Source organism: Pholcus phalangioides, unplaced genomic scaffold (assembly GCF_987345545.1).
Source record: "Pholcus phalangioides strain wild (caught in Gottingen) unplaced genomic scaffold, Ppha-v1.0 ptg000011l_1, whole genome shotgun sequence".
NCBI lineage: Eukaryota > Metazoa > Arthropoda > Arachnida > Araneae > Pholcidae > Pholcus > Pholcus phalangioides.
The window spans coordinates 15,466,619-15,483,114 of NW_028301604.1; the positions used below are offsets into that span (position 1 = coordinate 15,466,619).

Genomic DNA, 16,496 nt, shown 5'->3' on the forward strand with positions numbered 1-16,496 from the left:
GGTTTTTGTTTTGGCTTCCGTGGCTTTATTATTTTTTACTCCAAAGGATTTGTTTGAACCACTTCTCACGTCTTGAGGTTCGTGGCCTCCAGCGTGTCTTGAGTTCCCCTCTAGCATCAGCGGCATTAGACGCTTTGCCAGACACCCGAAATATCCTGAAACGACCTCTAAAACAGCCGAGCTGGCACTTTCATATCCGAAAGATGGTCTCGTCAGAGGTTATATAGTTAAGTAGGAAAGTACACACAAAAGCCGAGTTATAAATTTGAAAAAGAACTCTTCTTACACATCCTTCACTACTAAATATATTATGTCATTAAAAATGTATGACTCATTTTAAATTAGAATCACTCTTCTTACAGACTGTTAATTTTTGTTTTAACTGTCTCTCATTTCTCCATAAAGTATATATTATTTTCATTCGAACAAAACTCATGCTCATATCGTAACTATGAGTTTGGAACTCATAGAAAAGTATAAACCTTTTTAAAATCAACTTTGGTTCTTAATTTTCCTTCAGAGTCTATAAATAGAATTGTATTATGATAGACAGTATTGTCATGAAAACAAAAATTTCGGAGCATGACAGTTTTACAGTGTTGGTAATTAATTGCTAATTAATAATAGTGCTTTATTCTGTTTTTTCTTAGCGAACAACAAAAAGCAAAAAACTTTGTGGTGAAAAGAAAAAAAGCAAAATATCATTTAGCACGTTGGAACAGAGCCGAACTATCCGATGGAAAAAAACAATCTGGAACAATTGGTAGTACTTCAGGATTAAACTAGCGGTTTTTTGATCCTGTTTCTTGCATCCTGCCCTGCCACTTATCGGTCTGATAAAAAGACAAAAGAACGAAACAAATAAGTTCACACGCGAGCAACCCTTCCATTACAAACAACGAAAGCCATCAGATTTTTAAGTGGGTTTGAAAAAAAAATCGAAACTAACGAAAAAATGAAGGAAACTGGCATTCGACCAAGCTTTTTATCCAAACGAAACTTGGCCAATGCGAGGCATTAAAGAGGTTAATTCGAAGTCACATGACATGATTATCCTGCTTTATTGAAACAACGCTGACTCAAGTCTAGTAGAACGAGTCAGGAGATATGCATGGACTGAGTCATATAGCAAAACTTTTAGTATGTGTGTGTTTAAAATAAATAAAACATTCTACCAAATTATTTCCTCATTTTTCATCCTATATCAATACTCGGATATACTAAATAGACTAGTCTAATGATTTTTAAATAGTTTAACAACAACGGTTAGGCCGAGATTGCACTATAAAAGTTTGATAAAATTCCTTTTATGAAACTTGAAAAACTGCAACCAATAAGCGTATCGGTTACATTCGAAAAAACATAACCAATAGGTTTGTTGGTTGTTTTTTTTTGTAAGTTTTGTAAAATATCCTTTATCCAACTTTTATAGTGTAATCTCGACCTAAAATAAAATACCATACATCATGTTATACGGAAAGAGTTCCAAACAGACAGAAGATGTTGATGTAGCAATCATAAGATCGCAGGCGATAGCAACAAAGAGTATAGAAAAAAAAAACAGAGACCGGTAAATGAAATGTTTTAAATACCACGCCATATATTAATAAATTCAGATCATTTTGATAGAAGAATTAAATCTGAGACAACATTTAAGATATCACAGATAATTCGATTGCAATCAGAAGATTTTTGATTTACTTTCTAGAATACCAGTACAACTGAACACAAGGCCCGATTTTCGCATTGCCAATTGCTACATTTGTCCAGGGCCCTGTAAATTTAGGGGTTCTAAAATTTTGACAATGCATATTCACTGACTAACCAAAGATCATTGACTCTAGTCGGAGGGGGCCCCTATAACTCCTACTTTGCCCAGGGGCTACTCAAAACAAAGTCGGGCTCTCTGCAACTGAACATAAACTTCAAATTTAAAAATACAATAAGTAAATAATGTAAATAAAGACTAATATTTCTAAATATCTTAGACCGGGATTACACTATAAAAGTTTGATAAAAGCTCTTTTATGAAACTTGAAAAATCCAACCAATAAGCATATTGGTTACATTCGAGCAAATGTAACTGATAATCTTATTGGTTACATTTTTAAAGTTTTATAAAAGAACTTTTCTAAAACTTTTATAGTGTAATCCCGGCCTTACACCTAATAATTTTATAAAAATTGACTCAACATTAATATTAAAACACACATATTAGTATTTAGAGCGAATAAATACTTTCGATAATGACGTTTTATATCATTTGAAAAATATCTGGATAAAAAGTCAAAGAACGTTTTCGCTGTTTTTGGATTGATATTAAATATTACCGTATTAGATTGAAATAGTAAATATTAATGTATCATAAAGCATTAGAGAATATACATATAATGCAACACACGATTGCATGAATGCTTTCCGTTATACATCTTTTACTTCCATTTTTTACCCATTTATGATTACAAGAAGTCATCTCTGGAATAACGAGGACCACACATAGGTGGAGATCAACTGGAAAGGCTTGGGGGGGGGGCATCGATGATGATGTCAGTTCATATACAGTCGATCTTGCTTAATCGGATATCAACGATTTCAGCACACAATATCCGATTATGCGGGGAACAATTCAATTGCCATTTTACAACGTTAGTATAGTTTTTATATTGAAAACTGATGAAGAATCAATATTAATAAAGCTTCTCGAATAAACCAGACATCAAAAATGAAATGTGTGAAAATTATACTTAATTACAATTATATATCACAATACCTAAGAATTTTAGTTTTCATTAGCGCCTTCTATGGCTTCTATGGCTCAACAGAGAACAAAAATAAAATGATTAAATGTACGTATTGAAGACAACTTGAATACTTGGAAGCCAGTACCTACTCTTAAATGTTTTTTTTTAAAGTCCAAATGTTTTATTCAATAAAAACATTATGTATATAGTGGTTGATGTGTATTAACAGTTGATGTGCGAAGCTTAATATTCGATTAAGCGGGGAAAAGTAGTTGAAATTATCATATTAAGCAGGGAACTTTAACATTGTGTCTATGGGAGAAATTTTGATGAAGGACGGATTTCATTCATTTAAACGGGCTATCCATTTATCTATTATCCGATTAAGCGGGGCCGACTGACATTAGATCAGGCAGCTCCGTCATTGACGCTAGGGTGGCATTGCCCCCCATGCCCAGGGCCGTCTTAAGAGCATCATGGGCCCCTGGGCCAAGTGATTTTTCTGAAGTCCTATCTGGCAAATTCTCGAAAATTTCAACCACATTTCATTTTTGTGAGTCTCCTTCTTCTCTTGAAGCCCTCACCCCCCCCCGGGCCGTTCCCGGGTGCGCCCATGCGTTAAGATGGCACTGCCCATGCCGAGGAGATGGAGAAAAATCTCCATGTATATAGGCCTACAATTTAATTTAAAGATTCGCAAGTTTATTCAAATATATAATGAGTAAAGCTTCGCAAGTTTGAACTTCAACCAAATGAATTTCGACTGTGAAACACATACGAACTATTTTAATAATCTCAACTATTTTTTCCTGGTATTTTTTCCCATGCATTTATAGAATTTTGATTAGATGTGTGATTAGAGATACGAAGATAGGCATTTAATTAATCAATGTTCGACATTTCGTAGACAGATGTTTATTCGTATTCGATGGTAAGGCTTATTCAGTCGACAAATGATACTGTGATTTTTCTTCAACTTTTCGAAGTAGTAGCCATGCGTGAATAACCGATGTATTTATAACCAGAAAATGATATGCTCAGCTTCATATCGGGATCTTTTCAACTCGTGAAAAGAAAAGCATGTTTACTTATTTTAAGCGCACGCTGACTTGCCGTTCTTGAATTAACGGGGGCCAACGCTCTCCTACAAGCAGGAAGACAAACCAAAGGTAAGCAAAAAGGCGGCACGTGTCTCGAGCAACTTACTCATCATGAACTAAGCTCTGAAAGCAGGTGTACTCTTGAAAATAGTGAAGCATAACTTGTTGGTTTTTCTGGCTCGTATGCTTGATGTATGCACAAAATTGTTGAATTTTCCAGGCCAAAGTCAAACTAACAACAAATGAACAAACACTCTGGAAGTGTAAATGATCAAATCATCTGAACCAATCTAGGACAATGGGAGAAAACGCTCCGCTTTGGATTCAAAGGGAAACTCGGCATTGTTTTTGTTTTCTTAAACAGATGATTACTTGATGGATAATGAAAGACTGTTTCCAGGTAAATAGGGGGCAAAGTTGTAAAGAAAAAATAAATGCTAAATGGGCTTCAACACCTTTTAATCCTTGCAATTAGATTGCTCTCTCTTTTTTATGCTATTGCATGTGTGCATTTGAAGTGTATATACTTTTCATATTAATTTAGAATGAAACTTACTTATTCGGCGAAAAAATTTCGGATATTTTTCTAAAAGAGACAATACGGAACACATACTGGCTTAAGTTTATGAAGTTATATGCGTCAAAGGCTACTAAATTTACGAATTGTGAACTTAAAGGGGTCATTTCATGCTCATGCATTTCGAAATATACCGCCACGAGAGTATAAATATTGAAACAAAATCTCCATAAATCAGCATCGAACTTGTTACACTTTTTCTAAGTTACTAAAAGAGGACTAGTAAATCGAGATTCTATGCGTTTGATTTATTCCGGCTTCTTGTTTACTAATGCATTAATTATTTTTTACAAAAATTTATTCGGCGGTATTAATCCCGGAGTAAATACGTGTTTTTTCTTTAAACTTGTCTATCACAGTCATCTTTTGTCTTAGAAAAACAAATAAACGTTTTCATGAACTTCACCGTATCGAGCATTTTCTTATTCACCGAAGACAACAACTTGCTGGGACTTATTATAGCTACACAAACAATGAGGCCGTTACGATATAATCTTCGGTAACAGCTCAGGCTTTTTGAAGTCCTTGCATTACGGCCTTGTAAAATCCACCTCGTAAACGTTCACTGCTGCGAAGTTCTCGGAACTGGAGTATAAACAACGTCTTTATTTTTGGAACGCACCAACATTATTCATTTCCTCGAGAATATACCATGCTTTAAACATATGTTCTTCTAAAGTAACATATGTCCCCTAAAATGGTTCTTTCTCGGCTGGTGTAAAAACCAGAGATTTTTAACTACGTATATACGGTACATATGTTATAGGAGGTAACGAGTTTTCAATTTATGTCATGTAGATGGCACATCGTTTTTTGTTTAAAGGTGCATTTTCAGGGGATTTTCTGTATTTTTTGAAACACTATTTTTCCCCTCTCTCCTTTTGTATATCGTAAGAACATTAATGAATTTACTATACAATTAAACTGACGTTATGAGGTCGTTATCCATGTCACATATAGTACGTCATACTACTGCTATGCTGAATACTGAATCATAATTCCTGTTTTTGCATTTGTATTACGACGAGTTTTTCTTTATTATTTGTTCCCCTAAGGGGCCGTTCAAGTATTACGTAAGCAAATTTTTAGCCATTTTTGACCCCCCCCCCTTGTCAGCAAAATTTCGTCATCAGCTTTGCCCTTCTGAATCCTAACGTATATTGGTAGGATCAGAGACGTGCACGGGAAGGATTCCCCCCTCCCCCACGATCAAAAAAATATTTTTTTCAATGCAAAAAATATTTTTTAATTGAAATTTCGGAAGAAAATACCTTTATATGTTATTATAATCAATTTCTGTTAATTTCAATGTTATTTGAAGGCTATGGACTCAAAATTTATCTTTAATAAATACATTGCGACCCACTCTCTAAGCCATATAATAATAAATCGTATAAAGGCACTTGGCCCGCGAACCAAATATGACCCTGGGGGTTATCTGATGCGGCCTGCCCTCCTCAAACCTAATTTTGTAAAAATGAACTAAGCGGCACATATACAGATCGCTCGTGTCCCGTGGTACAATTCCAGAACATTTAAGCGGCCCGTGGCACATTTTCAGATCACTTAAATGACCCAGGACACAGTTCCAGAACACTTAAGCGATCCGTGACATATTTAGAGATCCCTTGAGTGACATGTGACGTAGTTTTATAGCACTTAAGTGGCCCCCAGTGCGGTTCTACATCACTCAAGCTACCCGCGGCACATTCTCAGATTATTTAAGTGACCCGCGGCATATAATTACGGATCACTTGAGTGATGCGTGGCAAAGTTCCAGAGTGCTTAAGCGGCCCGGACACATTTCCAGATCACTTGGATCCGCGAAAAATTTAGAGATCACTAAAATGGCTCTGTAGGGAAATTATCAATAGTGGGGAGGGGGGAATGTTACTTCAAGAGGAGTGCCCACAAACTATCGAAAGGTTTTTCTCGTTTTTGGCTCACCGAGTAAGATGCCATTAAGAATATTTCATATTTTCATAAAGAGTGGTTGATGACGTAAGCATTATCCAAACCCCCCCCCCCCTTGTCATCAAAAGTCAGCAAATCGGAAACCCCCTCCCCCCATCGATGATGACGTAATACTTGAACGGCCCCCAATGCAGGAGTGTACAGTTTCCAGTCATCGAAAGATGTTCCAACCCACACAATAAGTACACCAGTTTGTGACCAGTGAGCTCTAGTAATCTCACACATCTGACCAATATCGCATAATCGAGTAAAAGAAATGATGGCAAAATTCGCAGATTTATGAGTGCTATGCCGTGAATCTGCTAACACAACCGGCTCTTCCATTTCTGAAAATATTATTTTACTTCCGCATTCAAGAAAACTCATTCATATCATCTTAATCATTTATATCTACGACGTCCTTATGTTTCAACAAAATATTTAAAAACAAAAGGCTTTCTATTCCTACCAACTATGCATATATCAATGTACAATTATTATTATTATTTTATTCAGTTTTTTAATTTTGTTTTTGCAGTCACCGTTGTGATGACTGTAAGGAATTGATGATAATGACCGTCCCAACTGGCGTTCGAGAAACAATTTATGTTTTTTAAAGCAATTTTCAAAAATTTTATCAACCGATTCAGCATGCATAAAAAGACGACTGTCATGTTGGATGTGGATCTCCTCTTTGAATAACCCTTATTTTATTTGTTAATTTAATAAATTAATTTGTTATTATTAACCCCTCTGTGTGAATTCTATTAATTTTTAATGGTCATTTTCTTTGTTGGCGGACGTCAAAACACAATGCAAAAATATTCCTTAATCGTAAATTTAATTGTTTTCCTTTTTTATGCCCCTTCCCCAGTCGACTCCGTCACACTGTGATTGAAAGCCTAACAACACCTGGTGAACTTTTTTAACGTTTGCATAATTTGGCAGAGAAGTTTTGCAAATGCCAACTAAATTAGGTGGAATTATTCAAAGTACATAACCTCTGTATCTTTTTTGAAGTCTTCAACATAAAACAACATCAATTTCAACGTTTTTCAGAGATCCTCGAGTCTTTTAAAATCAAATTTTCTGTTACTTTAACAAATGCTACTCTTCACCTGCAGTTTTTTTTTTCTCTCTCTAATTTTTCAGAGCGACCGTTTCTTCGTTTTTTGAAAAATTATTTTTGGTAAGTGCAAAAGAGACACTCATATCTCTCGGAGCTTTGCAACTTTTGAAGGGCGGCAACCGTTAAAGACATGATAAAAAAAATCAAAAGAAACATTTACTTTTCTTTTCGCATTCATTCCTCAAGAGTCATCAACAACGGACCGGGACGTTCGACGAAAAGTCTCACGTGCATTTCCTCGTTCTCTGCCAAAAGACTTACAATGTATTGGTTACTTCTCTCATTCAAGAAGGTTTCTTTAAATGTGTGAATAGCGAATAGCTGATGTGTATCTCTGATATTCGAAACATTTGATTAACTTCTGGCATGAGATGAGAATATAAGAACTCGCGCCACAATTAAATCTAAATATCTTTCTGACAAATGGTTATGGACTTCGAGCATATATTTGTAGCTTTAAGAATTTGCTTTCGTTAAGACTGTATTCTTCTGTCTATTCAGTATTTGATAATGTATATAATGATTGTGGCTTGACAAAAGAAGTCAAATAGAAAAACCTTCCTCAACTGTTAACTCTATATGTGAGTTTATTTAAAATAAAAGTAAAGCTATCTACTGGATAGAGGGAAAAAGTATGACACTAAGCTGCATTTGATGCCAAAAATGGGTGGTGATTCTTGCAGTAAAATTTCAATGATTCGATTAATTACATTTATAGAAAATATAAAAAATTTGAGCAAGTTTAAAACTACGCTGATTCCAATGAAATTCTGAGTTTTGATTATTTTATTTTTGAAAAGTTTTCGGGCACATATGCGTCGTAAATGTATAATTCACAAAAAAAAAAAAGTCTGGAATGGTCTGTACTTTAGAAACCAAACCTCTCACTATATCAATTTTTGTTGTTTGTATTGTATCGTTCTCAAAACTGATTGATTAGAGAGTTGAACAGACACTCGACAACTTTAGAATCAAATCAGCGAGATCAAAAGCATGGTTTACAAAGAAGCTGGTTGGATGCATTGTCGAAACACCTGACACTTCTATCGCGCGCGCCGATGCCAACAGACAGACGATGTTATCGCCAAGTGTTTTCAAGACGGTCAAAAAAGCAGTGTCTAGTCTGATCAAGAAAATTAGGAACGTTACGAACTGAAAGATCACCATAATATTTTTTCTTGTAAGTAAGAGACGCTTAAATTCCCCACATGTGTCACGATGTATAACTTTCATGGGCACTTTTGATAAGAAAACATTAGCCTAAGCCCTACGTATAGCTATAATGTTTGTTCTAATGTGTCTGAGAAGATTAACGATCAATTTCAGATTAGTATTTCAGTAAAAGAGATGAAATGTTAATGAAAAGGCTGATGTGAGATTAAAGAGAAAGAAGAAAATTTTAAAGTTTCATTTAAAGTTCATCCATCAAAAATGTCTGATAAGAATACTGTATAATCAGATGTACTTTTGAACAAAATTCAGATATTAAGAGTTTAACTTAGCTAGAACATCAAAAGGAAATTTTATGAATAAAAAAAATTCTAGGGCTTAAAATTAAAATGCAATCACGGCGTATGGGCTTTTCTTTAAAGAAAATGTTTTTTTCAAGCTAGCAGGACAAATTCTTTGATCAAGGTTACCCCAGTGTAAGTTTCTAAGTTGTAAACAGAAATATCAAATGAGTTTGCTATCATCAGCGCAACAAAAAAAAGTTTCCAGTTATACGTATTTCGCGAGCGTTAAACAAGCCCAAAACGTACGGAACGTGATGTAATTATAAAAGTGACCTATTCACTTCCACTGATCGATCTTAAGCTAAAAGATGTAGGTCATCCAAATTGGGAACTTTTCCGGAGAGTTCGACTGTCGAGTGCAGAGAGAGAGTATGATTTATGACATACGAATAACATCACGAAATGCTTATAAACAGCGTCGCGTAATGATTGAATGGTCTTTGTGGGGTTTAAATTTGGTTTTCATGTTGGTTCTATTCCTTCAAAAAAAAAAAAAAAAAAAACCACACACACACACACACACACACACATCAACATATATGTATTTATAGTATTTTTAAAATAATTTTCCTCCTTATAAATGATGATTTTATAATATTACACATTGCTTTTTCTTAGTAAAGGAGAGAGATGCTGCTTTTTATAAAAGCCGGAGTGAGCTATCATTTCTTTTGTTAGATGTTAAATCATATATTTTTTTTTATAGGACAGTATATATTTTGGAAATAGGCCCCATTTTTTCTTCTTCTTCATCGTTTGCTTTTTGACCTTTACTTCATTTATTTGCCACGGTTCTCAAATGCCCTCAATGAAACTATTCATGGTTGATTTGGCAAAGCTTTTTTCTGTCCTCTTGCCAGAATATTCTGGACATATCTCTCCAAATCAATCTTTCAACATGTCATTGCTACGATGCAATAAGAATATATCATAATATCCACGAAACCCTTCAACCTGCTATTCTTGTAAAATTATTTTAACTGCCGTACCTTGCAAGTATAAGTTAGTTCGGAAGAGAAGGGTATCATCAAAAGGCATTCGAAATCGCAACGAATACTATTACTTTGAGAATGAACAACGTATATGACTTTTTAAACGAATCATATAGGATCCCATGCATAAAGGGGTAAAAGTGACTTTTCGACTAAATTATGACTTGTATTGTTTGGTTGATTTAAAAACACTAATACATTGAAAGAAAACGAAGTAAGTTATCATTCATCTCCATTGCCAACAGCTAGCAGCCGAATTCTGCGTTAATTTTAATAATTAATTATACAACCTGCATTAAAACGTTTTGCTTCTCAAAATGAAAGATTAATGACTTTTACCTCTTCGTATGTTAGCGAAGCATTTCTGCATCAATAACATTGCTATTAATGTGCAAACGGGCATGGATACTCTCCCAAACAAGACGGAGTGGTTAGATCAGAAAGTTAGCGAGGGGTTTGGCCGGAAAGGAGCAAATTTGAAAAACTATAAGAGACCTAATAAGTGGGGACTGAAAACCAAAGCTAGATTTAGGGTGTGTGCGACAGGTGTGGCCACATTAGGCAACACGCTATTCGCGACGATAGAAATTTTAAAACAAATTATTAGTTTTTTAATAATAAAACAAGGTGCCTGCGTTTCATCAATAAAAATATTTATAAAAATATAAATAATAAGAGGAATTAGAGGAAGTCATGATATTAGTTCCGCTATTATTTTCGCACCAGGTCCCGCATCTGGTAAGAACAACCCTGCCAAAAACGGATATTGCTGATAAATGATTGATGATGTCTTATTACAGCATAAAAAAATAACAGAACCATAGCAATCAGTGATCAAATGTATTTTTAAATAGTTAATTCAGCTTCGTTTCCGACTACTTTCGGAAAGCTGCATGATGTTTTACCAGTTGTACTTACCCAGTATACAACTAATGAATATTGTTATTGGTCGGGAAATGATTTGCTCTTGAAGTGTGAAGATCAAGCTATTCACAGCGAAAAACAAAGTGATCATTTTTGTGGTAAAGTCTCCATTACGTCAAGATGATTTACGAGATCAGACAGTAATTGTGATAACAGCATATCAGAGACACCAACAAGAACAAAACATTAGGGGAGGGTCTCTAGCGTTGACCGACGTCCCATACATACGGGATTCAATCTCATATACGGGGGAGAGTTCGCATATTCATGCGAGGTTACTCAAGCACCCTGAGTCCTCAGGTTCCGGTGTCTACAGGGCCGCAACTAGGGGGGGGGAGAGCAGGCGGGTCTCGTGTCCCGGGCGCTGGACCCGAGGGAGCGCAAATTTCATTCTAAAACCTCTCCTTTAACATTACAAGGGGACGTCAAAATGCGCGCCTGCCCCAGGTGACCAAGCATAGTTACGGCCCTGGGTGTCTGTGAAGTATATGAATATTTACTACTACACAGAAAATGTCATTTTAAGTAGACAGTGGTTAAAAAAAAATTTCCAGCAAAGTAACCAGTGAAAGTATTGCAGGGATTCTACTCAATGTTGAACTATCGCTTCCCGGTTCGCTGCCAAACGTTGGCTTCTACGTTTGTTGCGGGTGCCAAAATCTTTGTAATCCGAGTTCCGGCTTCATTCCTACTCCTTTTCCATACAACCAAGTATGCTGATTCATCAAGGTGTTCTGGCTCCCAGTCGACTGTGTTCACGTCAATGGGCGATTACTTTTTTTTTTGCAGACGACAAAGCAGGAAACTACACACAGTATAACAAAGTCTATGCTTGGACTTGACTTCTTGTAAGGAAATTATAACCGTCTTAATTTTTTTTTTAAATTTGAAACAAGAAACTTGATGATAATTCATTAGAATCTTCGATTTTATGATATACAGGGTGATTCTAAATTGATGGCACAAACTTTAAGAAGTGATATAAAAAGCGTGTCCCACGAGAACTTGCTTGGAGACGCAGGATAAGATAATTAAAGTTAAAGACATTAAAAGTCTTTGTCAGGATCCGCGGTCGTCTCGGGCCTCGGGGAAGCAATAATTTTTATGGTTTTCAATACAAACGCCACGGAACGAGCGTCTTCCTTTGAAATGACCGAACAAGTATGAATTATTTCACGCCGGCTGTGGTTTTTGCGGTTTATGTCCAACAAAGACTTTTATTATCTTTCACTTTAATTATCTTACCCTATGTCCCAAAGCAAGTTCTCGTGAGACAAAAATGCTTGGACTCTTAAGACTCCTAAACAAGCATTTTTGGTTATAGAATGAGTGGTCAAGTCACAATGGCAAAAGCGGTAGAGGGTGTTCTTAGAGAGTGCAGATCAGCACTTCACCAAAAGCAAATATCACATTTTTCTGACGGATTTGCTGCAATAAGTGCAATCAACTATTCGAGGGTACAGGGTATTGCAATGCGATAGGCCTTATCATGGTGCAACCTGGGTAACGCAAATTCTACCACAAAGTCATTACACCGCTTGATCATTGTTTGGCGCATAAACTTGATGGTCCTTCGAAAATAAAAAACAAACTCAATCTAATCCGAAGGTGCCTATGCATCCTCGAATTATTGGTAGCATAAATTGCAGCAAATCCGTCGAAAAAATATGATATTTGTTTTTGGTGAAGCGCTGTTGAGCACTCTTTAAAAACACCCTGTACCGCCTTTGCTATTGCGATTCAACTGCACAATTCTATGACCAAAAATGCTTGTTTAGGGCCTTATATCACCTCTTAAAAATTTCTCCCATTAGAATTTAGAATCACCTTGTAGGCTTTTTAAAAATTAGAAACTATATAAACAAATTTGATTTTTGAAAAAATTCACAAGTGGGCATGGCGTAACTGCAATTTATAAACTTCGTTATTCAAATTGTTAAAAAATTAGCTCTTGAGCACATTAATAATTTTAATATTCAAACATTTAAATACTTCAAATTGTATGAATTGCTTTTAGCCTTTTTTATGATTTACCAATTATTTTTGAGTGTTAAGGCCGAAATATACTAGACTGGCGTGACGTGATTATCATGTCACATCAGTGTAGTGTGTTTCGGCCTTTAATGTTCGGTGGCCCAAACGGCAGTTTTACGGCAAACAGACTGACAATACCAGACTCCATACAGGCAGATCGTTATGAGAAACAATTTACGGCTTTTGCTATTGAAGGCAAAATGAAGTGGGTAGAGTAGAAATGGTTGCCTATGCAGGAAGATTCTATATAAAACACACTTCCCTGTAACTTATTTTTGAATAACGTTTTTTTGTCCACAATAACTTCAAACCCTTGAAGGTCGGTCCCACTAGTTTTGTGAAGTCATAGTGTATAGTGCTTACAACTGACTGTTCGGGCGCGGTAGCCCAGGTCGATAAGATACGCGCTTAAAGTACCAAAGGATGTTTAGAGGTGTCGCGAGTTCGATACTCGGTTCGTCCTTGTCAGGAAACTTTCCTGACACAGGGGTACAACAGAAGCAGCGACATGACCGCAGAAAAAATTGTTGCCGCAAGTAGTCCCCATCGAGGGGTTGGCGCACCAAGCTCTCGATGAGTGTAAAAAACAAGTTAAATTGTTATTGAACTAAAAACGAACTGAATACACGTTTTTCATTTTAAATTAGAAGATAAAAACAGACAAAACCTATATATCTTATTTATATACACCAAGATTAAAATATATATATTTATTACGCAAGACCGTGATCGTGATGGACTGAAGTGGGATGGTACAAATCACACATACACATATTAATGGCTGGCGTTAGTCCAAAAATATGCAGCTGTGAAAAAAATTATTTTAAAGCATGATGTGTGTGTGTGTGTGGCTTTTTGGCATCACATTAATTTGGAAATAAGGCTGTCTCATAACCTGTTAAGACAACCACTTGAGCGTTAAGGAAAATACTTTCACTTAGACATGTTTCCGTGACGAGGTAAATAAAGACGTGAGAAATAAATCAGAGAGAGAGAGATGTATAATAAAAGTGTACAGTTTAGATATTTAAATATTGCCTTGTGATATAATATCATATTTAAATATTGCCTTGTGATATAATATCATATTTATAATATTCCGTTACTTTACTCATTTTAAATTAGTTCTTTGTTATAATTATGTCATTCCGTTTACACCTGTTCATAACACGTGCTTTCTTTATTTCTATGACGAAGCAAAGTATAAGCCAAGAAATGCATGTCGTCTTAATGCATGGGTCTACCCGGGAACTTCCGGGGTGCGTTAAGAACAAAAGAGGCCTCGTGACAATGAGATCTAGCCCCAATTTTCCAAATTATGTATATGAACTATAAGCAGATATTTCTAGCCGGATGAAGAGGCCCCAGAAAAACTACTTTGTCCGAGAGCCTCGTATTGTTGTTTTAATGACCATGAAAGAAACTTGAGTTTCTTTTCATTTTATTTCTCCATGATCTTATACAATTTTTCCAGAGTAGAGCCAATTTTGAAAGTTTGCAAAACACATTCATTTCAGCAAGAAATCAAACCAAAACTTTCACAGCAGGCTCACTAACTATACGACTACCACTACGTGCAGGAAAGTTTGAGTGTTGTATACATTTCTAACGTATTTATGATGACTGAATGTGTTTAAGGTGCTGCCATCTCCAATTTGGAGGTGAAAGTGACACATGCTTGAATTTAATGCTTAACTAGCCACACGACTTATCAAACAGCAGCCTTAATTTAAATTTCTAATGAAATGTAGTTTCTTACGAATTCATCTCTTCTACACTAAATCCTTTAATTATCAATATAGAAACTTAACGTTTGCACACATTTAATAATATTCATCAACAGTTTATAAAACAATAACATTTTCAACAGGAATATAAACATTAAAGCAGGCGAAAAATAGAAGCAGATGCCTAAACTTCAAGTTAGTAAATGCATCTGCACCTAGGTCGGTCACAATCAGTATATAGGAAAAACAATTTATGGGTGATGACTTTTTTCGACATGACAACAGAAAATGATTTCTGCCGCAGGGAGTCCCACACCGAGGGGTTAGCGCACCAACCTCTCGGTGAGTATAAAAAATAGGCTGACGTTCGAAATCGGCATTAAATTGTAGGTCCCGGTCTCATTAGCCCTCATGTGCAGAAAATGACCGTGGCACGATAAAAATGATCAAATGATAAACTTTTGTCGCCTGAAATGAAGGCTGGCTACCAAAAGATTTGTAATTATATTTAAGAATTTTTTTTGGCAAATATGTACGTTACCGTTATTCGCTGTCCCACGTAACGTGGGAATGAAATATTTCACGGTTCAGATTTATATAAAAATTCTTCATTGTGTAACTGTATTTGGTATAATTCTAAAGAAATTACACACACGTGAGCTAGAGCAGTGTTTCTCAACCGCCGGACCGCGGCCCAGTACCGGGCCCTAACACTAGTCACACTGGCCCGTCAGTGTGATTCGCAGTTTCATTATCCCATTAATTTTTGTTGGTTGTGTGTATGACCGGACCTTTCACTTACGCAAAAGAGATTTACCGGGCCGGGGGCTTCCAAAGGTTGAGAACCACTGAGCTAGAATATTATAATTTGAAAGAAAAATTGTATGCTTGATGGATAACATAAAAATGGCTTCATTTATTTAATTGGCTATCAAGGTATTATAATGGTTCATAGTACTCACCTCCTGCCTGGTTTCCTTATTGATAGCAAGTTGCACTTTACCATAAGTTCCTTGTCCAAGTTTTTTAACCACCTGAAATCTTTGCCTTAGGCGATGTTTTCTTTCTGGTTCTATTTGACATTGGGGAGCCATTAGATTTGATTCGTTGTTCTGCACAACCATGTTAATCCAGCAAGTGGCGATCTCAGCAAAAAGCCGATGCTAATGAAAGCAGGTTTCGGGGCAGCGAGAAAGCCATCCTATAATCACCATTATACGGGAAAAAATTGCATTAAAAAATAGCAAACTCGTTACGATTGGAGAGTGTTAATAAAATTAACTGTCGAAGGCTAAGAAAAAATTTTAAACGCTCGGATTTTCAAAACACCAGGAAATAATTTTGCTGCAGTTTGCTCGCGTTATTGTTTTGTCAAATTTCACCCACACCACGTAGAATTCAATGCTCTCATACGAAGAATTACACAACACCAAATAAGCGTTAGCGAAAGCGTAAACTCATAGCTGCAGAAAAAGATGAGTATGTAAGCAAAAGCAGGGTTGAGAACAACGGAAGATGCGAGAGAGGATCTTTGCACCACTAAGGTGGAACTGGCAGCGACTTCTAGCTCTGAATGATTCTGTTGTGCTCGGATCCATCCCTTCCGAATAGGCACGATACTAAACTTAGCTTCTTGGGGCATGTAATGGTTTTCGGTCTCTTTTTACTTCTTGCTTCTTTCCTGCTGAACTCCCGCGATCCATCAGGGACGTCCTGTCTTCCCTTTCAGCCGTGTTTTCCCATCTCTCTCTCTCTCTCTTAGTAGTAGTAGTTCTTCTTCCATTTGTAACCCATGGCTTGTCTGC

The 16,496-nt window shown here is 36.1% G+C and overlaps 1 protein-coding gene across 1 annotated transcript in view; it reads right to left on the reverse strand.

Annotated features, from left to right (window-relative positions):
- The window catches only part of LOC149080109 (uncharacterized), a 44,440-nt gene extending 28,208 nt beyond the window's left edge, over positions 1-16,232 (reverse strand). The window contains exon 1 of the mRNA XM_089239115.1: positions 15,654-16,232. Within this exon, the coding sequence (XP_089095241.1) occupies positions 15,654-15,815 (162 nt within the window). The 5' untranslated portion in view covers positions 15,816-16,232. The remainder of the gene's footprint in view (positions 1-15,653) is intronic.
- Positions 16,233-16,496: the final 264 nt, after the last annotated feature.